This window comes from Macrobrachium rosenbergii, chromosome 2 (assembly GCF_040412425.1).
Source record: "Macrobrachium rosenbergii isolate ZJJX-2024 chromosome 2, ASM4041242v1, whole genome shotgun sequence".
NCBI classification, from domain to species: Eukaryota; Metazoa; Arthropoda; class Malacostraca; order Decapoda; family Palaemonidae; genus Macrobrachium; species Macrobrachium rosenbergii.
The window spans coordinates 34670063-34697301 of NC_089742.1; the positions used below are offsets into that span (position 1 = coordinate 34670063).

General features: G+C 37.2%; 1 protein-coding gene across 1 annotated transcript in view; it reads right to left on the minus strand.

Moving 5' to 3' along the window:
* Positions 1-15813, minus strand: part of LOC136842764 (uncharacterized) — a 35988-nt gene extending 20175 nt beyond the window's left edge. Inside the window, exons 1-3 of the mRNA XM_067110558.1 lie at positions 15789-15813; positions 11808-11908; positions 10715-10837 (exon numbers count right to left, since the gene is read on the minus strand). Of these exons, the coding sequence (XP_066966659.1) occupies positions 10715-10837; positions 11808-11908; positions 15789-15813 (249 nt within the window). The remainder of the gene's footprint in view (positions 1-10714; positions 10838-11807; positions 11909-15788) is intronic.
* Between the last annotated feature and the right edge of the window lie 11426 nt (positions 15814-27239).

The window sequence follows — 27239 nt, forward strand, 5'->3', positions numbered from 1 at the left end:
GTCTCAAAGTTTAGATCATTCATTAGATTATTTTAGCAGAAAATGTACTTATGGAAGCCAGTTTTTTTTTATTTTACTTTGTTTTATATTTACCCCCTTTTATTTGCCCCTTGTTAGCTATTCCCTTTACTCCTCCCTGACAAACTTTGCTTAGGTCATTTATTCTCTTCCTTCGACGAGTTTCCTCGTCCCTAATTATTTTCGTCTCGAAGATCCAGATCTATGCACCTATATATCTCCATCTTTCCTCCTCTCCTGACCTTTCCATTCTCCCTCTATTCTTCTCTTTCTTGTTCTCTCTCACTCTCACTCGGTATCTCTTCTCCTGTTTCCTGTCCCGTTTGTTTCTTTTTCTCGTCTATTTTTTCCTCTCCTTCCAAAAAGCTTTTTTTCAAGTACTATGGCTTTGTTATCGCCCTTACAGAGACGATTCCCTCGGGAATGCTATTGAAGGGAGGACGGGTGGAAGGGACAGTTAGACAGACAGACAATACAGACAGGCAGTCAGACAGACAAACAGACAGGGGAAACAGACGGGTCTCTTTTCTTTTAAATATGTTTGAATTTTAACTGTAATGTCATATAGACAGTATAACGGCAACAAAAATAATAATAATAATAATAATAACAAGAAGAAGAAGAAGTATTATTATTATTATTATTATTATTATTATTATTATTATTATTATTATTATTATTATTATTACCTATCAATAAGAGAATGCAAAGGAAATTCATATATTCTACTAATTTTTAGCTTAAGCTAAATACGAACTCGATAATACGAAATTTTAATTACTTCTATTTCGATTTTTGTGGAATTCTCTTCAAAATAGGACTGTCAATTCAATATGACATAAATTGCATTTTTCGAGACTTGTCAAAGTACTGTTTTGAGTTTAAATTTTTTTAAAGCCCTACTACCAACTAGACATGACAAAATATCATTAGACTGCTTAATCTCTTATTGATGTTTATTCTTTAAAAATCTGACAATTGAGTTCCACATGACAAATGTTAAGGACGAAATGTTTTAATTTGTTTTAAAAACTATTTAGATATTAACTTTAAAAACTAACTTGCTATGATCTGCAAGTTACAGAATATCCTTAGATATTTTAATTTGGTTTTATTTTCATTAGAAATGAAATAATCAAAATATTATTAAGCTTACCTTATCGTCCGCTAGGTGGCACCACTAACAGCTCAAAGCGACTTTAAACACAACAAAACATCCATAGATATTTTCTTACTTTTCATAACTGACCAGCTATTAACCACAAGCCACAAAATATCATTAGATATTTTAATTTAGATTTTTTTTTTAATCTCGTCGAAAACAAACAGTCACCTCTACGGCCGGAAAATATTATCCAGCTTACCTTAACGTTCGCTAGGTGGCACCACTAACAACTCAAAGCGACTGAATGCAAAGAGACGTTTATATTGAAAACATTTGCATAGGACACATAACAGCGAGAAGCCGCGAGTCTACAGAAAGGGGATATTGCTTTCATTTCCCTTACTCTAAAGCTAGGTTTCATTTTCACACAAAGAAAGAGAAAAAATAATGAATAAATCCGTCGTTTTAGCGCTCGCATAGAAGCCTGGTGGGTTTAGACCCAGAGGATATTGTGCGCGTTTCCCTCGTTGCAAAGCTAGATTTCATTCCGCATAGAAAGGCCGCGTTTGTCATTTTTGAGCCTGGGTTAAAAAAAGGCAATTTCCATAATAAAAATACCTAAAAGAAAATTCAGAATTTTCCGATAACATTACATTTCTTGCAGAAGAGAAAAACGTTTATTTTTTTTAATCAGAAGAATCAAATATTAAAGTTGCATTTATTTCATACAACTTATCTTGCCTACAAAGCATTACTTTGAAAAAATAAATAAAAAATACTAACATTTGCCTACGTGACCTAACTAATGGCGGTACGTGGAAGTTTGACAGATACACATTGCCAGAAATCATTGACCTATGACCTTTCCTCTCTCCCAGTCCAAACCAATCCCCTCTCCCCCCCCCTCTCGATCCCCAGGCCCATAAACGCCTCCCCACCCCCCACCTTCCTTTTAACCTGTGAATATCAAAGCCACAGGTAAGAATTATCATCTTTTATACAAAACAGAGAGGAATCTTTGGTGTATATTCTTCTGAGTAGATTTCATATTAAATAAGTTATTACCTTTACTAATTCATAATTCGTCAATTACCGCGCCAGCACTCTAATGGAAAGCTTTCAGAATAAATGTGATGTCAGTTGGAAGTATTTGTTAGAAAATAAGCGGCGAATTCCGGCGTTAATAGGATGCGAGACGCATTTCTCGTAACAGGAAATGCGTAATTAATGAATCAGCATAGCTTTGGCAGGTGTAATTAATGAATCAGCATAGCTTTGGCAGGTGTGGTTGTTATAATCATGAGTATATTACTGGAGAAGTTTATATATATATATATATATATATATATATATATATATATATATATATATATATATATATATATATATATATATATATATATGTATGTGTATATGTATGTATGTATGTGTGTGTGTGGATACAAGATTCAGTTATGATAAATAAAAGATACATGTTTGTGAATGTAACCAATACATGAGTGTGCAGTCCTATTCTCTACCCCTAAACAGAACAGCATTGTTTTCAGTAAATCTAAATCAAACTAACATAAAATGTACAGTTATTTACTTATTTTATTCTTTATGCAAATCCACAGATTTCACAGAACAATATATTTTCTGTTGCCTGAAAAATTCTTTTATATTGTTATTTCAACAATACTGATCAACAGGAAAAGTTCTTCTCTGAATCAAATGACATTCCTGTATTTCTCTCTCTCTCTCTCTCTCTCTCTCTCTCTCTCTCTCTCTCTCTCTCTCTCCTGTAACTTTTTAAACATCACCACCTTCTCCCTTCCTCCTTCTCCTTCTTTCCCTCCCCTTCCTCCTCCTCCTCCTTCTCTCTCTCTCTCTCTCTCTCTCTCTCTCTCTCTCTCTCTCTCTCTCCTGTAACTTTTAAACATCACCACCTTCTCCCCTTCCTCACTTCTCCTTCTTTCCTCCCCTTCCTTCCTCCTCCTCCTCCTCCTTCTCTCTCTCTCCCTCTCCTCTCTCTCCTCTCTCTCTCTCTCTCTCCTCCTGTAACTTTTTAAACATCACCACCTCTCTCCCTTCCTCCTTCTCCTTCTTTCCTCCCCTTCCTCCTCCTCCTTCCTCTCTCCTCTCTTCTCTCTCTCTCTCTCTCTCTCTCTCTCTCTCTCTCCTGTCTTTAAACATCACCACCTTCTCCCTTCCTCCTCTTCTCCTTCTTTCCCATCCCCTTCCTCCTCCTCCTCCTTCTCTCTCTCTCTCTCTCTCTCTCTCTCTCTCTCTCTCTCTCTCTCTCTCTCTCTCTCTCTCTCTCTCTCTCTCTCTCTCTCCTGTAACTTTTTAAACATCACCACCTTCTCCCTTCCTCCTTCTCCTTCTTTCCCTCCCCTTCCTCCTCCTCCTCCCTCCTCCTCTCTCTCTCTCTCTCTCTCTCTCTCTCTCCTCTCTCTGTAACTTTTAAACATCACTCCCTTCACCTTCTCCTTCCTTCCTTCCTCCTTCTTTCCTCCCTTCCTCCTCCTCCTCCTCTCTCTCTCTCTCTCTCTCTCTCTCTCTCTCTCTCTCTCTCTCTCTCTCTCCTGTAACTTTTAAACATCACCACCTTCTCCTTCCTCCCCTTCTCCTTCTTTCCCTCCCCTTCCTCCTCCTTCTCCTCCTTCTCTCTCTCTCTCTCTCTCTCTCTCTCTCCTAACTTTTAAACATCACCACCTTCTCCCTTCCTCCTTCTTTCTTTTCCCTCCCCTTCTTTCCCTCCTCCTCTCTCTCTCTCCTCCTCTCTCTCTCTCTCTCTCTCTCTCTCTCTCTCTCTTGTAACTTTTAAACATCACCACCTTCTCCTTCCTCCTTCTCCTTCTCCCTCCCCTCCTCCTCCCCTCCTCCTCCTCTCTCTCTCTCTCTCTCTCTCTCTCTCTCTCTCCTCTCTCTCTCTATGTAACCTTCCAATTATCTACCTCTCCCTCCTTCCTCCTTCTTTTCCCTCCCCTCCTCCCACCTCCTCCCACTCTCTCTCTCTCTCTCTCTCTCTCTATGTAGCCTTCAAACATCACCACCTCCTCCCTCCCTCCTCCTCCTTATTTCCCTCTCCCTCCTCCTCCTCCTCCCTTCTCTCTCTCTCTCTCTCTATGTAACCTTTTCAAACATCACCACCTCCTCCCTCCCTCCTCCTCCTTATTTCCCTCCCCTCCTCCCACCTCCTCCTTCTCTCTCTCTCTCTCTCTATCGGAACTCCCACTTCGAGTCGAGGGACCCGTTGTTGAAAAGTCATTACAACTTTTTCAACTTTATATCCCCCGGCTCAATGGCAGAAAAAATGCCAAGAATTTCTCCCAAATGTTTTTAACTGTGATTCGATAAGATGATATTAGGGCGTTGGAATTTACTGTTTCCTCTCCCTTTTTTTTCTACCTCCTTCTATAAAGGGGATAAAGTGTACAGAGCCTGGGTTTGGGAAGGGTGGCTCGGTTTATCTCGCTATCTACCTGTCTATCTGTAGATTTTGAACACTTTCAAAATCTACCACACTCTTGTACTGTATAGATACTAAGATTTATTTTTATAATATTTTCTGCCTTTCCTAGAATTATCTTGTTCTTCCTCTCATGCTCTCTCATGATGAACCCAGTATAGAAATCATCTTTACTCTTTCTGCTCCCATTCTCTCTACATATCCAGTTCGCCTCAGTAAGACTCAGTAAGGATATTAAAAGTCCAAGTTTTACCATATATCCTTATCATATTATTATATCTGATTCCACCCAGTTTTTATTGCAGCCGTTATCATACTGAGCCCATCAATTTATTTATTCTTTCAATCGTATGTTTCCATAAATTTTCAGAGTCGACAAAGTTCCTATTCCAAGTTTTCCTCACTACCATTTTAACAATAAATTTTTCCAAAAAGGCCCATATAAATTCAATCTCTTACTTCTTGCCCAGTCGATATAAACCTCCATCACCAGCCTAATATATTTTAACTTTTTCTTCAGTTTGCTCAGAATAAAATTCTTTTTTTTTTTATCAAGAAGCCAAAAATGGCAGAAGCAACAGCGAGGAATTTCTCTGAATCTCTGTGAAATTTTCCAGCCGTGTATGCTCTTTCATTTACATATGGAGTTATGCTGGTATGCTCAGAATTTTAATTACTCTCTCGGCACCTCTCTAGTTCTCTTTTTTTATACTTCATTCATGCCTTAACCATTTTTGCGTCATTAGAAATGTTGTGTTCATTTAGTTCACTAATACTGATATCTTAATCTTGCGGGGCGTTTAATAAGCCACAATTAAGGCTTATACATGATGCGTAATAAACTTGAAGGAGATTTTATACTTGTTAAGAAGTAAAAATGAACTGAAAACTCATTCAGCTCGTGAAATAGGGCATTTAATCTGCTCTACTAAATATTATAATCAGCTCGTACCTTAAACTTACTTCATAGCAAAGCGAGTGTACCCAATGTCTGCGAATTTTCACTTGACCTAGATTTTATCTCCGCGTACGAGACGCGTACGAGACACGCGATGTCGAACTGACGCAACATCGGGCCGCAGAAACATCTTCGCAACTTTAATCTCGGCAGGCCGTCACTTTACATTTCCTTTGGTGGTCTTCAGTTTATGGTTAATCTGCAATGCAAATTACCCGCGCGTCGGCTTCCGAGCTCGCTATAATATGACGGCTCTGGGTTAACTGCTCTTCAGTCGTTCGAGTTTCGTGTCGTATGAAAAGTACAGTTGGAGGCATGTCCAAGATTTTAATTTATTCGTGAAATTATGCGTCATATGTACTTCGAATTTTAGATTTGATTTTAATACACGAAACTATTTGAGGCTTTAATATATTCAAGTATTTTTTTGCTAAAAGTATACCATGGTTTCCATGATGATTTCTTGATGAGGTTCGAGAGCCGGGTTTGAGTTGGCCGCATAATAACGATAATCACATTGATGCATAGGCCTATGATTGTTAATATCTTCCTCACAGATCTGTTGGGAAGTTTGGTGATATCTCATTATACTTATCACATTAGTGGGAGCAATATTTCACGTTACTTTTGATTCAATATATTTCAACCTTAACACCGTTATTTTGGTCTAATTTTGAAGTTTACGCTTTATGCGATGCAGTGGATAAACTTTGATGAAAAGTTTCAGTAGCAATGAAGAAGACTGCGTCATTTTATCAAAGCTCTTTAATACGAACCGAAATAGAAAACACGAACATAATATAAATTATATATATATATATATATATATATATATATATATATATATATATATATATATATATATACATATATATATATATATATATATATATATATATATGTGTGTGTGTGTGTGTGTGTGTGCGTTATATATATATACACATATATGTAACCTTAGTTCCCTTCGTGTAACAGTATTGAATTGTTGGACATTCAAATTCCTTTTAACGTTTCACAGACTTGGAAAAGGTTCCAATAAGCGCATCATAACTTCATTAGTGCGTGATTATAGCGAAGAATTAATAGATTTAAAGAAGTTATAGAAAGAGAGAAATTAGGGGTGATCCTTAGGCCTATGAAAAATCTTCCCCCAGTGTGGCATCAGGGAAAATTAGGATTCCTCTAGGAATTGGGGGAATAGTGATTAAGAGGGTGGGGAAGTGACTTAAAAAACTAGAAGATTAAAAAAAATTGTAAAAAAATAAATACCTGTTATCGACAAATAACGTTATTTAAATATAAAAAAGAGTAAAAGCCTATTAAATTAAATTAAAAATACATTAAAATAAACAAATATTACTGTTAATCAATATATTTATGTTGAAGATTTTTATTGCTTTTGTTAAACAGTATTTGCTATGACAATGGAAATAGTGCCATTATGGAGAGACTAATTTTTCAATATAAAGAGATTGTGCTTATGACTATCCGCAGAATAACACAGAGTTCTTCATTTATTTAGCTATTTTATTCATCAATACTTTCTCCTTGAGCATCACGAGCCTCAAAGTGCCTTACATATTTTTGTTTATTTAACCAGGGCAAAATAATGCGTGTTATTCTTATCTTAATTTGTTCTGCCCATACATTTCAACTATCTGTGATTCTGGTGCTTTCAAATTCTAGTCAGGCTTTTCATTACAACTTGGTGAAGTAACAAGACTTGTTCATTTCGTCATCTACTTCATTAAGAAAATTCTATTTATAATTTTCTTTTGTTCTGAGATGAAAAAAAGAAATTCTCGATTCGTTTCTTCTATTCATCAAATCTGTCTCTTTGTACCACACCAGCTCAGAGTTCTTTTTACACCTTTCGTTCAATCTGAGTTGAAAAACGAGAACTGTTGCTGATTCATCCGTTGCATTTTTCAGTCTTCATCTCTTTGTGGGTCAGGCTGAATCATCTGATTGTCTTCATCGCTATCATTCATCTGTTATGCATCTTTGCCCGTCGAGAACTTCAAAACTGTTTGCAAACGAGCATTGAATTTGTGTTAAAAAGTAAAGCACACAGATTCTTCACTTATTCATCCAGTTCATCCATCAATATTTGTCTCTCGGTGCGACAAGGGATTGAAAATCATCTTCAAACTTTCCATTCGCGTCGAGTCAAATCACCAGATCCCAGTTCGCCTTAATTGACGCAGGGCGACTTCCATTGATCCCACCTATCTCTCGCCCTCTTCCACCTCTTTCGACGCCTTTTCCTTAATCACTCCTTCTTCCTTTCGTCATTCATTTCTGCTCTGTTGCGCCTCTGCTTCGCTCATATTTCGCCCTTTCATCTTTTTCCACGCCCCTCTTTTTATTTTAATCCGTTCGGAAATACGTTTTCTTGTTTCGTAGAATTCATTCGCTTCAGTCTCCCCTCTCCTTATTCTCCGTTCTCTCTATTTCCTTTGCATAGTTTCGTGTCGACGACGAAATCCGTCGTTTTTGTCTGTTATCGTCTGTTATTCCATCTGTGTTTATCAATGCGTTTATGTTATTCATTGTGTATTTCTCTTTGGTTCTCTGTTTCTAATCTTTTTATTTTTTCCTGTCTATTATATCACTGATTGTTTTGGTTCTTACAAGTATGCAATCACCTAATTCTCCTTTTTTACAATCACACACACACACACTTCTTTATCTACTTTATTTATCCGTCCTTACTTTCTATTTACCAAGAGCAATAAATTTCCCCTTATTCTGAGATGAAAAAGGGAAATTCCTTACTCACTCCTTCTATTCACGAAATCTCTTTCTTTCTACCTCTTAAGCTCAAAGTTTCTCTTAATATCTTTCTCTTTATATACTGTATATACATATACGAATATAATTACACACACACATATACTGTATGTATACATATATATATATATATATATATATATATATATATATATATATATATATATATATATATATAGATTTCTCTTAATATCTTTCTCTTTATATACTGTATATACATATATGAATATAATTACACACACACATATACTGTATGTATATATATATATATATATATATATATATATATATATATATCATGTGTGTATGTATATGTGTGCATGTTTTCATGAAAACGAATTAGTTTACGGCAAGTTTCCAAAATCCAAAACAGGTAGATATGAAAAGAATATCAATTGGCAATGGAAAGAATTGGACACTGAATATAATCAAGGCATTGATAGACATAGATGGAATAACAAACAATAACAGATATGGACGATGGATTTTATCGTCGACACAAAACTATGCAAAGGAAATAGAGAGAACGGAGGATAAGAAGAGGGGATACTGAAGCGAATGAATTCGACGAAACAAGAACACGAAAAGGGGGAAGAATTGAGAATTTCCGAACGGACTGAAAAAAAAAAGGGAGTGGAAAAAGATGAAAGGGCGAACTATGAGTGGAGCAGAGGCGCAACAAAGCAGAAATGAATGACGAAAGGAAGAAGGAGTGATTAAGGAAAAGGCGTCGAAAGAGGAGGAGGAAGACGAGAGATAGGTGGGATCAATGGAAGGCACCCTACGTCAATTAAGGCGAACTGGAATCTGGTGATCTGACTGGACGCGAATGGAAAGTCTGAGGATGATCTTCAATCCCTTGTCGCACGGAGAGACAGAGATTGATGAATGAATTGGATGAATAACTGAAGAATTTGTGTGCTTTACTTTCTTCAATACAGATTCAGTGAACGTTTGCCAATAACCCTCAAGTTCTCGACGGACAAAGATGTAAAACAGATGAATAAGATATTATTTATATTTCTCGTAATTTCACCATTTCACTATTGTTCTGAAACGCGTTGGCATACTAATCTTGAATCCAAATCGAAGTCTCTCTCTCTCTCTCTCTCTCTCTCTCTCTCTCTCTCTCTCTCTCTCTCTCTCTCTCTCAAAACAGAAGATTCATAATCTGCCTCATTTTAAGAGTTATGTCTGTCATCAGCTAGGGAAAAAATTAATATTATCATTGAAATGAATAATTCATATTCCTTTTCCGCGTTAAAAGAACGCCTATTTGTGGAGGCCTGTCTCGCCAATATCACATTAAAAGCAAATGCCTTTGCTGTTTTATATATCAGAAAAGAATTTAGAGTTTATATATCAGAAAAAAAATCTCAGTTTATGTATCAGAAAAAAAAAGCAAATGCCTTTGCTGTTTTATATATCAGAAAAAATGTATAGTTTATATATCAAAAAAAAATCTTAGTTTATGTATCAGAAAAATTTTATATTTTCTATGGATAAAGTGACTCCTTTTGAGTTTATTTTCGAATAGCTTCTTCCATGAATTTCTTTTAGCCTTTTATTTCTGCTTATTTTATCGTCTATTCGTTTTCGCCTCTTACTCTACATTTTTATCTATTTCTCTTTATATCCTTCATCATTCTCACCTGTTATTTGTTCTTAAATAAATGCCTCCACATGCTTCATCTCACGATCGCTATCTCTCTTCCTTGTTCTATTAATAATCTGCGTTTGTTTATATATTTTTCAATTCCTTTTTCACCATTTTATCTTGTTTTCATTTTCAATTACTTATTTACCTTTTTCTTTTCTCTTTTCCTTTTATTGAGAGGCCACTTGGCTAAAAGCCTTCTGCATTTATTGCTTTCATATCTCCCCTCCTGTTTTATCTCATCTCTATGCTTCCCCTTTCTCTCATCTTTCGTAACTTCCTTGCCTTGCATTCTGTGTGTGTTTGTGTGTGTGTGTGTGTGTGTGCGTGCGTGCCTGTGCGTGCCTCTGTGTGTGTGTGCGTGTATTTACACGCACGCTGTCTGCATATATTCCTAACCAACCACTCAGAAACTTCTTCAAAGTATTTCTCCCGTCGTGCTCCGGTCATAGTTTTCTCACCCGTCGTTATTTTCACCGTTTTCTTTCCCCACGTCAGTTCACGCACCTTCCCCGAAGCAAAGTCGCTGGTGCAAATATTTCGGAGGCTCCAAAGGCCCCGCTAATTTCACAGAGGGAAGAGGGCGGTCGGTCTGACGAACGCAATTTATCTCGTGATCGCTCCTATGAGCCATTTGCATTATGCATTATTTTCACCGTGGAATATCTCCTCCGCCATTTTCGATGTTGAAGGATATTTCTGACGGCCGTAGTCGGTCTAATTTCTTACCTTCGCGTCTTTGCTATATTTTCTCTCGATGTATTGTGGTATATTCTTCTTCTTCTTCTTCTTCTTCTTCTTCTCCTTCTTCTTCTTCTTCTTCTTCTTCTTCTTCTTCTTCTTCTTCTTCTTCTGCTTTATTTATTTATTTTAATGGGAGAATGGAATTCAGCCTCTTATATGTCCTATTAAGCAAAAGGTTTGTCTACCTCTCTTTAATTAGTCAGCCTCAAATGGAACCCCTCCCCCTCCGCCACCTCATCCCCCCCTCCCACCTCGCTCTCCATCACCAACCCCAAACCCTCTACCCACCCCTTCCCAACCCAAGTGACCTATTTCAACACAGGACGACAGATTATTTATAACCTGTCCTGATGACATGGCCGGAGCATTTCAGCATTTATTCGGTCCATCGTTTACTTGCACAGTTGGTCATTTCTCTTTCTTATAATGCCAAAGTTATGTCTTGCTAGTTAGAAATAAAATTATTTTCATGAATTTCTGGTTGTCGTTAGAATCTCATGATATGAGACCTTTGTATGAAAATATCCATGAATGCTATTCTGTGTGTGGATATATATGTGTGTGTGTGGTATGCATGTATATATATATATATATATATATATATATATATATATATATATATATATATGTTATATATAGATAGATATATACATACATATATGTATTTATATATATATATATATATATATATATATATATATATATGTGTGTGTGTGTGTGTGTGTGTGTGTAGATAGGTAGATATACACATAAATATATATATATATATATATATATATATATATATATATATATATATATATATATATATATACATATATATTACATATATATTTATACATATGTGTGTATATGTATATATACAGTATATATATATATATATATATATCTCTGTTAGCTTACGTCACTGGGCCTTTCTTTCGTGTGCAAGATTAAATTATGCTCTAATTTTTCTACAAGTTTCAACCCAACATCAAACTTCTTTTCTGTGGGTAAAATGAAATGCAAATTATCATTTATAAAGTCGTGATAAAAGTCAGGGAAAATGTTTTATCAAAAAACAGATAATCAACATTACAGTGTTGGACGATACCAAATATCTGTTGTCTTCTTCTTCTTCTTCTTCTTCTTCTTCTTCTTCTTCTTCTTCTTCTTCTTCTTCTTCTACGTAATTATGAACTGTTATATTTTAACCTTCACATATTTTACTCTTTATACTGTATCTTCTGGGAAAACATCGAACATTAAAAATTTTAAGCCTAATAGGAATCAGCTTTCAGCTATTTTTCCTTGCCATGACATAAATCTTATTAAATAAAGACTCCCTGAAAGCCCTTGTACAGGAAATTGTTCATAATGCATTAGTTCAAGGTAAGGCACGAATTACAAGCAAAACTTATTTTATACAAGAAGGAAATTGTTTATTACTATGCATTTGTTAGTGTTCTTCATTGGTGGGGTGGGTAAAGTTCTCGGCTAGCACGCTGTTGGCCCAGCGTCAGACCCTCCGACCGGCCAATGAAGAATTAGAGAAATTTGTTTCTGGTGATAGAAATTCATTTCTCGCCATAATGTGGTTCGGATTCCACAATAAGCTGTAGGCCCCGTTGCTAGGTAACCAGTTGGTTCTTAGCCACGTAAAATAAATCTAACCCTTCGGGCTAGCCCCAGGAGAGCTTTTAATCAGCTCAGTGGTCTGGTTAAACTAAGATATACTCAACTTACACATTTTTTTAAACCTAATCACATGCAAACTGAGCTTATTACGAACATCTTATTTTGCAGGATTCCAGCTATTGTCTGAAAATGGTGTTATGGAAGTATTTCGATTTTCTTAAATAACATTTTTTCAATAGAGGAAAAACCTTGCGGCTGACATGTCCCCTGTAGGCATCACATTATGGAAGACGTACCCCTGTATGTAGAAGGCTTCCGTTCCCATTCCTAGAGGACGTTTTACTGAAAAAATAAACGTCTTCCATTGGTAAGCAAAGCTAAGTTGTTCAGATATGATAATGCTGACCGTATTCCTCTGGGAGAAATTCAGTATTTGTCCTCAGCTATCTCCTAAACAATGAGTTTTTCATTTCCTAATACTTTTCAACCTTTGTCTTAGTTTTATCCAAATTAAATTAATTCTCGGATTTATCAAGAGAAGGTGTCAAGTATATATGCAACCAAAAAATGAATGAGTGCAAATTATTATTATTATTATTATTATTATTATTATTATTATTATTATTATTATTATTATTATTATTGAAAAAAATTGAAACGTCAGGTATTGTTATTTCCATTAGTAGTAGTATCAGTGGTAGTAGTAATATTAGTAGTGGTTTCATTATTGGTGTTATTTTTGTTTTTGCTGTTATCATTCATACCGAACAAACCTAAAAGACCACCATCAGCTTTCAAACCGAAAAACAAAAAAAGAAAAAGCCGAAAGAAAAAAAAATAATGAACTAAGTAAATAAAAAAAAAAAGTAGGTCAATTAAAAACAGATCGAACCCTTTGATTTTCCGAAGAGAAAATAAAACTAAAAAAAAATTTTTATATTTTTTTTTAAAGTACCTTCAAATGAAACAAAGAAACGGAGAAAAGGCGCGAACAGACTGCCTGTGACTGACGCCTGATCAATATGCAGAGTCGAAATTCCCGAAAAAGAGCGGGAAGGGGGTTGGAAAATATCGGCCCGCAGTAACGAAAACCGAATCAAAAGTTTATTCAGTTGATTGTCCCGCGGAAGAAGGACGAAAAATGACTTCCAGGCCCGAAATGGCGGTTAAGGGATCTGAGGAAGGGACGGGGGGGAAACACAAAGAGAAACAGACAATAGCGCTAATAGACAATGGTGCGCGGAGAGAGAGAGAGAGAGAAGGTGGGTGGGTGGTGGGGAGAGAGCGGAAGCGCATGCGTCGAGTTTAGAGAGAGACCAAGTTCGAGAAAAATTACGATACCTGTATTGGACTGTCTGAAGAATGTACGTGTGTGTTATATCTATATATATATATATATATATATATATATATATATATATATATATATATATATATATATATATATATATATATATATATATATATATATATATATATATACATACATACATACATACATACATGTATATATGGATAGATATGAATAGATAGATAAATAGAATTAAACATGGGCCAGGAAGAGATTATAGCATGTGATTTAAGGACAATGGTGTGGAATCTCTACTTGCAAAATTGGATGAGAATTGCTAAGTAAGTTATGGCAATCAATTTTGGTACTTGCGGCACCAAATCTTGTCTTTAAATCAATTAATCAATCGTAATGCATCGTGATATTTTCAGAATCGTAATAACAATATACTTCGTCCCTTTTCCGTAAAGTACAAAATAGGAAAAATATACATATTTTAAGGAAAGAGACTTACAGCGGACAAATGATAAAACAATAGTTTAAAGGAAACGTGGCATGGAGGAATTTAATGTTAAAGTTAATGAAGACTTGAAAGAATATAGCTAAGAGCTCACTGGTACAAAATGAAAATTAACGTGCTCTAGTGTAATGTACAGGGTTCAAAAGAGTTTTCTCACACGTTGAAAAGTTCCTGGAACTCGACAAATCACTTACGGTAATAACAGCATGGTTTTACGCTTTGGCAAATTAACAGTGAGTCACAATGAGACATAAGAAATCCGAGGTTAATTACCATTAACCTCGACAGCATTGCGATCACACGAACTAAGAACCTCTTAAGAAATGCAAAGAGAGTGACTACCAACCTCCGGCACGAGATTACTTCTGCGTGAGTTATGCGCGTGCGCGTGCTCATCGTCTCTCATTTCATTTAAGAACTGCGTCCTCAATTCTCGTGTATCTCTGTGTCATTAGACGTCGCAACAGGGAATCTCAGGTTTATGATCGCTCTTATGGAGCGGACAAGAATTAGTTTTGCTTGGTTTTTTCCACTCTCTGAGATTTCAGCCCGGGTGTGAAACCACTCTGTCATATTTTTGGGAGACCGCCGGATGGTCGTCTCGGATGTGTAATTATCTCTCTCTCTCTCTCTCTCTCTCTCTCTCTCTCTCTCTCTCTCTCTCTCTCTCTCTCTCTTCATCTTCTTCTTTTTCTTCTTCTTCTATCTATCTATCTATCTGCCCATTCGTCGCAAATTTCGTTTCCACGAATTTTGAGGTGGTAAACTTGCAGGTGAGAGAGAGCGAGAGAGAGAGAGAGAGAGAGAGAGAGAAGAATTATAACATCTCCCAATATCTCATTTATATAATTATCTTCCTGCCATATACTTTGTTAAATGCATTGGTTGCAAATTTTGCTTTCTTTAGCATTTTAAAATATAGTGAAAATAAGAGAGAGAGAGAGAGAGAGAGAGAGAGAGAGAGAGAGAGAGAAATAAAATCTCCCAGTATCTCATCTACCAATTTCACTTTTTACCCTGTACTGTGTTAAGTTAATTGGTCGCAAATTCTGCTTTCTTTAATATTGTAGGAGCTTGTGAAAGATATAAAAAGGAGAGAGAGAGAGAGAGAGAGAGCACTTTCTCACTTCATCCAGCGGTGTAGTTACTTACCCGAGAGTCTTTCGTCTGCGGCGCGCGCCCGCCCGCCCATTACGAGGTGGAATAGCTCTTGTCTCCTCGGAAGCTTAATTAATTTGTTCCTTCATTACCATAATGAGTCTTTCTCTTTCTACCTTTTTTTTCTTTTATCCTGAAGAACGGAAGGAAGTCCTTGGTGAAGGTCCTAGCAAATTGGAAGGATTCGGATTAGTCATTTACCCCTCCCGATGGAATCCTTTCTCGCTCCCAGGTGCTTCTTTTTTTTCTGTCTAGACTCATCCCTTCCCCCCTCCCCTTCTCTTTATCCTCCTCTCTCCCCAGCCCCCCCGCTCTTTATGCCCTTCTCCCTTCCCCCTCCTCTTATCTACCTCGCTTTCTCTCTCTAGGTCTCTCCTTTTACCTTTATTCGACGTCTACCCTTTCTCTCTCTCACTCCTCTTACCTGCTTTCCTTCTCTCCAATTCCCCCTCTCCCTATTCTTACCTGCCTACCTCCTACACCCTCTCCACTCTCCATCCCCTTACCTGCAAACCCCCCTTATCCCTCCCTCTCCCTCCTCTTGCTAACTTCCTTCCCTATCCCTCTCTCCTCTCTCCTCCCATTCCCTCACTTCACTTCTACCCTCCCCCCTCCCTCCTCCCTCCCTCCTCCATCCTCCCCTCCCCCCAACCAACTCTCGAGGAGGGGAGAGGAAGAAAACCAAGCCTCAGATCTTCTTTAAACAATCCACTTCAAAGAACAAAATGAACCGTCCGCTTCTGTTACAATTTCTCCTTCGTTCTTCCATTTTGTTGCTCCCCTTTTTCGTTTTGTTTCTTCTTCTTCTTCTTCTTCTTCTTCTTCTTCTTCTTCTTCTTCTTCTTCTTCTTCTTCCCCTCATTATTGTTATTACATATACTGTAAAACAAAACAAAATAAACTGTAAGCATTAAAACAAATTATCCTAAAAGACAGTAATAATCTTACGCTTTGATAACTGACGCCATACAACTTTAATGAAGCTTTTTCCAACATCAGATATTTAAATGAATAGTGAGTATACACAGAGATAAAAATAATAATGGTTATCCATAATATGCGTACATTTATGTGACACAAAAACCTGGAGGACAATTGACTTGCTAATCGAGGAAGCAAGACAGGAAAACCTAATTAAGGAAAATTATCTCTAACTGGCGTCTTTCCGTCACAAATGCATCAATGTACAGTCACTCAAAAATGTTTTGTAATGTTCCAGAAATTTTCGTTCACCTAACGATAATTTATTCGTTTCATATGTACAAGGAAATGTGCCTTTCTTATTCGATTTTGGTTATTAATCATGCGGTTAACAATATCAAAAAGAATGGTGAGAGAAATCCGTATTACGAAAAATAAAAATAACGAGACATTTTGGAAAATTTCGCCCATGATGGTAGGGTAAGCGAGTCAAATAAAAAACTATAATTAGTCATCCATTCAATCCTTACGGGAGTAAATTCAGGGACTTTCTTCTTCGTGGATAAATAACCCAATGGAAAAGTATAGGGAGAAAATCAGGTGACACCCAACGGATGCTTAGTGAGAGAGAGAGAGAATTAAATAAAGGAATTATAATAATGATGAAGAGAGAAATAAATTAATTATAATAATGATAGAGAGAAATAAAAACCGGTTTAAGGGAAACGAGAGGTAATTAGTTTCTCTGACGGACCAGTCGTGTCGCTGCTTCTTTCATGAGCTAACGATAGAGTTGCCAAATAGCGCCAGATGTCACTATTATAAGCTGTTGTCCGACAAGTTTTGAAGTATGTTCCAAACATTTGTGAACGATTGTACCTATAGATTTACAGATAAATTCACGGTAGGCGAGATTAGTACTTACGACTATCTATCTATCTATTTGTTTACATGAAAATTAAAGTATCAGAGGACTCGCCAACCTTTAGGTATAAGCGACGTAGGGAGTTGGATTACCATTGAACGTTCACTTTTAAATCTCTAAATATTTACAAAAGCTTTTGTGACATATTGTATAATCATTTTAATATATAGCAATGTTGTTTGACCTAATTTTACTGACGTAAAATTGTCAAAAGAATAATTCTTATATATGTATTAAAACTGCAGTTTTAATTCTAACCTTGATTTTGAAAATCTCTCTCTCTCTCTCTCTCTCTCTCTCTCTCTCTCTCTCTCTCTCTCTCTCTCTCTCTCTCTCTCTGACAGCGTTGTTTTACCTAATTTTACTGATGCAAAATTGTCAAAAGAATAGCGCTCATATATGTATTAAAGCTGCAATTTTAATTCTAACCTTGATTTTGAATATGAATCTCTCTCTCTCTCTCTCTCTCTCTCTCTCTCTCTCTCTCTCTCTCTCTCTCTCTCTTCCTAGGACAGTGAGGGAATACAAAATTGCCTAGATGACCTTCATTGTCAATAATTATTTTAAGTTCATTAATATTTAATATTTTTTTAAGTTCCATTAATATTTATTCATTACAGTCTGGGCTGCATAAAGATGCCATATTGCTGGGTCCCCTTACCTCTTCCTCTGAAAGAAAGCTATTTTTTATAATAATTCTTCCTCAGCCATTCAGTAGGCTATGAAAAATGGAAATTATAATTCCTAAGGAATTAAAATTAGTGAAAAATATGATCCTGAATTACTACATTTCTAAGACTATTTTGACCCTTGACCTCTCACTAAGCAAAAATGGCTATAGCCAGATGACCTGACCTCGCCCAAGTTGTAATATTACTCTGCGTGAATGTGAGAGACATCAATCATTCTTTGACATCCGTAGATAGATAGATAGATAGATAGATAGATAGATAGATAGATAGATAGATAATATTGTATTATCTCTTAAGAATTCTAATCTATTACGCATACATACAAAACTTCCATATTCTCATTAATTGTTATTTCCTCTACTGAAAACTATTCATTATATTTGTACAAGAACCGAAACACTCGTACTCTCTCTCTCTCTCTCTCTCTCTCTCTCTCTCTCTCTCTCTCTCTCTCTCTCTCTCTCTCTGTCTGTCTGTCTTCAGTTCATCCAAAAACACTTTCTCCTTTTCGCCCACGCGGGACACACCAGCCATGTCTGTCTAGCATATCTCATCATTTTACCATTACTTCTCTTCTCTTGTATCTGGAGCCCTACACGTCAATTAAATTCTCATGATGCCACCAACCACTCATTAATTTCTATTTTCCTTCTTGCTTCTCCCTCGTCTGTTTCTTGCTCGTCCCGTTCGGTTTCAAAATCTAATCTGTTCTCATGAGTGCTGGAAATCCCTTTTGCCTATAAGCTCTCTTTTCTTAGTGCGTGTTTTTTTTTTTGCCTATTTTATTTATTCATATTATGAAACATCAGTGGTCAGTCACCACTGTCTTTCTTAAGTTAATACTGGATATAACATATATTAATTGTACTACCTAATTCAGGTGTATTTATCTGTGCATTTTCATGCTATTTCCCCATTTCAATACCTAAAGATTTGTTTTTGTTATGTTGTATGGATTTTAATAACAATAATTAAAGAAATGCCATTTAGTAACAGCTTATTTTGAAAGCTATTTATAGATTGCAAAGTAATCTGTTATTCAATACTATCTCTGTAATTATAGTTATTAAAATCCATACAACAAAACAAAAACAAATATTTGAATCTACTAAAATCTACTGCTCTTATTAAAATCTACTACATCAAAGTCAATCAAAACAAAACAAGACAAAAACTTTCTTTCGCCGTCAGAGATCGTTTATGAAGAGGAACTTTTTTCCCGGGTGCTTGAGAGCAGAGTCAAGTGACACACAACATCATCACTGCCACAGAAATAGTAAATAAAAAAAATAAAAAAAATCGATTCCAACCTGACGAATTGATTTTCTTCAGGTTGGAAACATTCCCAAAATATAGCATCATTAATATTACTCATAATTCAGGATGTATTCTCATGCAACACTAGCCAGGTTGCTTTTGCAAAAGGGGCGCTGTTTTCTAGAATCAGGTTAAGTACTACTCAGTTTGTTAGGATTGTATCTTGGCCACAATTAAAACACTGAATAACTTAGCTAGTGCAGTTGTAGAGTCTTCTGACCTTCAAACATTCAAGCGAGGAGCAAATTCATTCCTGCTTTCTGCTTGCGTCTCTTGAATTCAGGTGTACCGTTTTTGCTTTCTATTCCTTCATACTTATTTCTTTATCACATTTTCCTATAACTTGCCTCTCTCTCTCTCTCTCTCTCTCTCTCTCTCTCTCTCTCTCTCTCTCTCTCTCTCTCTCTCTCTCTCTCTGCAGGCTGATATCCCGTTGGAGCCCTCTTGGGTTTATAGTCAGTTCACTGTGGCCGTAAAAGCTTTCAGCTGAAGATTTAAAGAAAGAACAAACACATGGACATTGATTGGGTTCGGACTCCTCACTAATGAGTAGGCCGCGTAGCTGAACCATTCCACGTTGCAACTGAGCTAGAAATAAAGAAAACATTCAGGCCAGAACTTGGAATGCACATGTAATAGGCTGTACTTGTATTTCACATTTTAATCACAATTATTTCATGTTATCTTGATTCCTAGCCTGTGTTCAGAATCTCCGCTGTTTTATAATGAACCCAAAAGGCTTTTTAAATTGAATACCCACCAAGTAAGGAAGTATGTAAAATAAGATAAAACAGGTAAAATAAAATTAGATATTAGTAGGTACTTTTACCTCTTCTTACTTTAATTTACTGCATTCATACACTTTGAAGCCAAACTTTCTTATTGATTTTTGCTTCCTGTGTAAACGATAAACAGCAAGAACCAAAACTGTGTAGTGATACCGTATGTCCCAAAAAGTAACAAGTCCATGCAGCTGCTCTTTTTAGAGCATTTTAACTAATGACTCTGTAATTAGAGTACATGACGTAAGCAATCGATCTTCGCTATCAATCGTTCTGCTCCAGTGAGTCTCACTTTAGACTCTCTGAAGACAGACTGGAAAATTCACCGGATTAGTGCGGTATAAAGTTAATGAGACTCCTCCCCGTAGCGGGGTAATGCCGTCAGTGCACCTCATGCGGTGCACTGTTGGCATTACTTAAGGCTCTTTGCAGCGTGTCTTCGGCCCCTAGCTGCAACCCCTTTCGTTCCTTTTACTGCACCTCCTTTCATGTTCTCTTTCTTCCATCTTTCTTTCCACCCTCTCCTAACAATTGAGTCATAGTGCAACCTTTCAAACACCTTTCAAACTTTTACTGTCAATTTCCGTTTCAGCGCTGAATGACCTCATAGGTTCCAGTGCTCGGCCTCTGGCCTAAATTCTGTATTCAATTCAATTCAATTCAGTTCAGTTCAATTCATGAGACTCCTCCTAATTTCGTTGGTCGAGATTCGAGAGTTGATGTTTCCATATTTCTTCTGTTGTTGTTGTTTTCGATTGAGCTGGTTTTATGCCAGCACGGACTCTTGCCCATAGAGCAGCCCGTAACATATTTCTTCTCACGATATTTTTTGAAGGGGGCGGGGGGCAGGGCAGGAGATTGAGTTGAGGAGTTCAAATGCTGTATGCGCATGATTCCCGGGGGATGTAGAGAGTCGCTTCTCTTTATCTGCAGTAGTGGACATTTTGTTTTCCCTATAGCTACTATAGGTTGGTCAGAGAGAAGAGAGAAGAGAGTGCAGAACCACAGAGAAAACGCCTTCGAGAGTACCTGAGGCTATCACTCTAGTTCTTACCAAGAACACATTTCTGAACTCTTTCTTACATTATACAATAGTATCATTTGGGAGAATAGTTGATCCATGTAGAGAGAGAGAGAGAGAGAGAGAGAGAGAGATTACGGATTGAGAAAACGCCTTCGAAGTACCTAAGGCTATCACTCTAGTTCTTACCAAGAACACATTTCCCCGAGACTCTTTCTTACATTATACAATAGTATCATTTAGGGAGAGATAGTTGATCCATGGAGAGAGAGAGAGAGAGAGAGAGGAGAGACCGGATTGAAAACGCATTCCCAGAAGTACCTAGGCTATCACTCTTAGTTCTTACCAAGAAGACATTTCCCCTAGACTCTTTCTTACATTATACAATAGTATCATTTAGGGAGAGATAGTTGATCCATGTAGAGAGAGAGCGAGAGAGAGAGAGAGAGAGAGAGAGAGAGAGAGAGAGAGAGAGAGAGAGAGTCAGAATATAGACAGAAGTAATACCATGGAAATACCTTGCCCATTTACTCTTTATTCTCACCGAGAAGCAAGTCCCTCGAGATCACACCCAACATTGCGCAGCAGTATAATTCGAGGAGAGACATTTCATCCTTTGAAATTCTTTACACTTTCCCTTCAGTGCCTGAAGAGAGAAATCAGCGTATTGCCAAACTCCGCCAGGACCTCAAGCTGGAGACTTGAGGCGGAAACAAAGAGTTTATCTTTTTCTTTTATGCGGCAATAGCATTCGGCAAATAGGCCTTCCACTTGTGGTCGTAGACGTCTTCAGTTATTCCCGAAAAATGAGGTTATATTGCAGGTCCTTCCAAAGGAAAAAGAAAACTTCAAAGACTCAGTGAGGAATATTGAGCTCGGGAGGAAGGTGTGTTTTTAAAGCGACGCTAAGAGATTCAGAAATATGAGGGAGAGTATATTCGGCACAGCTTTGGTCGTTTGTTGATATATACGTACACAAACACACACACACACACACACGCACATATATATGTGTGTGTGTATTTTATATATGTTTTACATAAATATAATGAGAAAAGTAGACAGCCAGTCTGAGGAGAGAGAGAGAGAGAGAGAGAGAGAGAGCAGCAGGGAGATTCAAATTAGTTACAAATCACTAGAACCATTGTTAAATCCAAATGTTAAAGGAACTTGACACTAAATCAGTATAATTCAGTACTTCAAGAAACAATGGAATTCATATTAACAAGGCAACGACGATTAAAAAACAATAAAGAGAAAAAGAAAAACTGTACTGTAAACATTGAGGCCGGTCAAAATCTCCAGTAAAACAAGAGAATGGGATTAACACCCAAGGCTTGTAAATTACCAAACACTAATACAACCTTGAACAAAACCTAGAGGTCTGTTTCTGAAAGCAATGGGTCACCAGGAGACCCGGCAAAGAGCTAACTAACTAAGTAATAAATAATATTCGTACAATAACAATCCGAGAATTGAATCTTGAGGTCTTTCCTTTCAATCAGCTTCCATCCATTTCCGAAGCTCGCGGACTCATGCTTCACTGAGCTTCATATCTCTGCCTCTGACTCGACTTTATGGCCATCTCCTCCTCCTCCTCCTCCTCCAGGGAGAACTATTAATCTAGTGTCATTGCCTGTCGAATGACCAGAGAGAGAGAGAGAGAGAGACAGAGAGAGAGAGAGAGAGAGAGAAATAGGTAGAGAGAGAGAGAGAAATAGGTAGAGACAGACAGACAGACAGACAGACAGACAGAGAGGTGGGACAGGAGAAAGAGAGAGAGAGAGAGAGAGAGAGAGAGAGAGAAATAGATAGAAAGAGTGAGAGAGGGGAAAGAGAGAGACAGACAGACAGACAGACAGGGCAGCAGAGAGAGAGACAGGGAGACAGAAGGGAGGGGAGAGAAAGAAAGAGAGAGGAGGAGAAATTAGAAGGGAAGATAGAAAGGAGAGAGAGAGAGAGAGAGAAGGCAGACAGACAGACAGACAGACAAACAGAGAATGGGTGGGAGAAGGGAAGAGGGAGAGATTGGCGCAGAGATTCGCACCATCGATATTCCGCTCTAGATCCTTGATAAGGAGCTTTTGGTCGTTCTGATAAGAGGCTGAAACGTTTCGGGGAAAGGGGGGGGCGGTTATTCGGTGGTTTGTTGGGAGGGAGGTGGTTGGAAACGTCGGGAGTTGGGGGATGGGTTTTCTGGGGATGGGTGGAGTGGGTGGGGTGGAGGGAGTCTGGAAGATATCTGATCAAATAGTTAATGTTGTGTATCTTCATTCCGAGTCACAGAGTGCCACTGGATACAGTTACGTCTCTCAGTCTTGTTGTTGAATATCGGATTACCTATTTCTGGCAGAACTTTTTTATTCTTGGTTACAAAGGTTATTAAAAAGGTTACAGCCACTGAAATCTGTTATAGGTTCTCCTTTTGTGCGTGTAATTTTCGTCAGAAAATTATTAAACTGAAATACTATTCTCTCTCTCTCTCTCTCTCTCTCTCTCTCTCTCTCTCTCTCTCTCACTCACACACACACACACACACACAAATCATATCCTGAATTATCTTATTTCAATCTGAATCAACAAGAATATTGCGCTAAATACATACGATATACATATATATATATATATATATATATATATATATGTGTGTGTGTGTGTGTGTAAATAGTGGAAATGAGTGGGTGGGAATGGGTGTGAATGCGCGCGTGTTGTAGTTCCAGAAGTCATTATCATTCTTTGATTAATACTTGTATACTATCAACGTACATGTATGCGTTATATACTGTATAAGTTATGAGAACCTATCGATCATTGGCGAAGATACGTGCACCAATTATGAAACATTTTGAATGATGTCATTAACTGCATCACTATAACCAACAACGGATACGAAAAACGAGGATTTATTAGTACGGAAATAAATTCCAGTGATGAATTCACAATTAATGTGTCGATGGTCTGCCAAAATTTCTCCAGGAAAAACAAAAAGACGCATTAAACGAATCTATCTCACTTTCTGACCCCAGTCAGGTACGAAATACAAATCATGGATCATTTTTCACGCACGGTCTACAGCACAAACAACACTTCATTCATCACAGAACACCGTTCCTTCCAATCAATATCTCGTCCATCACAAACAAAGCTTCGTAAACAATACTTCATTCATCGCATGCACACTATCTTTTCTTTTAATGCTCCATTCTTCCTCCGTCCATCTTTTGCAGCTTTTGAGCCATTCTGAGCTGGGCTAAAAACATATTAATGAATTTGGGCTCAGCCAAAGCCCAGCGGTCAGTCATTATACCTCAGTCCATGGCGGGAATTGAATTCCTTTCAATGCGACGCTTTTTAATCTCGGTCAGTCATCGACGGATCATAGCAAATCGCGGCATGGAAAGTCCGTCTGTTGATTAAAACTCGATCGAACACTTTATCCTGATGATCCGAAAATCGTCCTCATAGAATCGTAACAATGAACGAGGAACAAATGAACACAACATACAAATGAACAATAGAAAGCAAATCGAATGCAAAAACATCCGTTATCCTGATTCCCACAGAGACATTGATCTTGTTATTCTGAAATGACTACGTTCGGTGGAGGGTAATTCCGTTATTATCAGCAATCGAGCAAAATATACTTGATTTTGGTGTTGGAATATGACAGGTAAATAACGTGATTTTGCTGCCCAATAGTACGATTTTTTAGGCAATAGCAAGAAGTTTCAACTGGGCATTATTGATAATATATCGATGTACTATTAAAATATTATTATTATGATTATCAGTAATGTGATGATGATGATAATAAAAGCAGCTAAATAATGTGATTGCAAGCACTAGTGATTTAAGCAGTTGAGCGTTATTCATGAATTGATTGAGAAACATCTCTGCAGTCATTAGCAGGGGTTTCTGAATTGCAAAACAAACTTCCTCAATATAGAATGTCCTTTTATGATGAAAGAAGGTAAAGAAAGACGAATTAGCAAATGAAAAGAGTTGAATTACTAATAAATAAATATTCATATACACAACAAACAAATTAAAAATGCCGAGGTTTCTTCCGGCTTTGATCGATTTTCTCATACGCTGGTACAGCGTATAATCAAGGCCACGAAAATAGTCTATCTTCTCGGTGGTCTCGACCATGAAACTAACTACGGCCAGGTGGTGGCCTGTATGCTATATCATGCGCAGAGGCGATTATGGCTAACTTTAACCAAATAAACTGCTGAGGCTAGAGAACAATTCTGGTATGTTTGATGATTGGAAGTGGATGATCAACATACCAATTTGCAGCCTGTCTCTACCTCAGTATAAAGTGCTGACCAGACAGACAAACCCAACACAATAGAACCTTTTACAGAAAAACTAAAACACAAATTAAAATAAAACAGTTGCATTTAGGTTTAAAGTATATCACGCTCATCTTCAATTCGTGAGCCTCTTCATCAATAATACTGACAAGGAAAATCCACAAATCGAGAGGAATAAAAGACTATTTCATAGCTTTGTACTAAGGGTGAAGAAAGACCATTACAATTACTATTTTGTACAGTAATAAAGTCTTTGGGGTTTAGTCTATTTGCTGCATCGTTGATCTGCCTAACGTTTCTTAACAAAGAAAGAATATATTTAACGATTCCCTTTCACGGTCAGATCTCTATCAGGTACGAAATACAAATCATGGATCATTTATCACTAAAACTTGCAGCGCAAACAACACTTCATTCATCACAGACAACGTACCTACCAAACAATATCTCGTCCATCACAAACAAAGCTTCGTAAACAATTATCATTCATCTTTTATCTACATAGCACACAATGCTCCATTCTTCCTCCGTCAATCTTTTGGGGCTTTAGAGACCCCCCCCTGAGCAGGACCAAAAACGCACTAATGAATTTGGGCTCAGCCAAAGCCCACCGGTCAGTCATTATACCTCCGTCCATGGCGGGAATTGAATTCCTTTCACTGTAGCGCTCTTTAATTTCAGTCAATGATCGACGGATCAAAGCCAATCGCGGCATGAAAAGTCCGTCTGTTGATTAAAACTCGATCGAACACTTTAATCCCGATGGGCCGGCCATCGCGTTCTAATAGACTCACAACAATGAACGTGGAACAAATGAACAGAACAAACAAATGAACAATAGAAAACAGATCGAGTGCACAAATATCTGTTATCCTAACTGCCACAGAGACATTGATCTTGTTATTCTGAAATGACTACGTTTGGTGGAGGGTAATTCCGTTATTATCAGCAATCGAGCAAAATACACTTAATTTTTGGTGTTGGATTATGAGTGCAAAAATATCTATTATCCCGATTCCCACACAGACGTTGATCGTGTTGTGTTGGAATTACTACGTTCCGTGTTGGGTAATTCCGTTATTATTCGCAATGAATCTGATTCTGGTGTTAGAATGTGACAGGTAAATAGCGTGATTGCACGGGCCAACAGCACGATTTTTGAGGCAATAGAAAGGAGTTTCAACTGAACATTATTTATAATCTGCCAATGTGCTATTAAGATATTATTATTATAGTTATTATGAACATGATTATGATGATAATGGTAGCTAGATAATATGATTGAAAGTACTAGTGATGTGTTATTCTAAGAAATAGTTGAGCGTTATTCTTTGCTTGATGTAGAAAAGTCTTTGCAATTATTACTAAAACTTCCTGAATTGCAAAGCAAACTTCCTCAAAATAGAACGTCCTTGTATGATGAAAGAAGTAGCAGAAAGACGATTTAGGAAATAAATAAAAATAAGATAACATACAGATAAGTATTCATGGCCTCAAACAAAACCCAAATAAGAAAATTCTAAGGCAAATGTGCAAAGTGATTCAAGGTGTTATTACTGCTTAACTTACAGTTGTTAGAGTCGTCATCGATCATGCAGAAAAGAAAGACGCTTCACCAGTCTTATAGCAAGACAAATGGAAGACCATTTTGCAGCTTTGCAGAAAGACAAATAAAAGAACATTCCACGGTTTGCAGCGAAAGGAATAGAAAGTCATTCCGCAGCCTTGCAGTACGATGAGAGAAAGACCATTAACCAACTTTTGCAGGAAGAGTGAAAGACCATTCCACGACCATTCCAGATTTGCGGTGAGGGAAATAAAAGGACATTTCAGTGTCTTGCACTACAAGAAATGTAAGACCATTCCACAGCTTAGCAGTACAAGGCATGAATGACGTCATGTACGTTGTATAACAATACAGTTATCATTCATGTAAACCGATTTTAT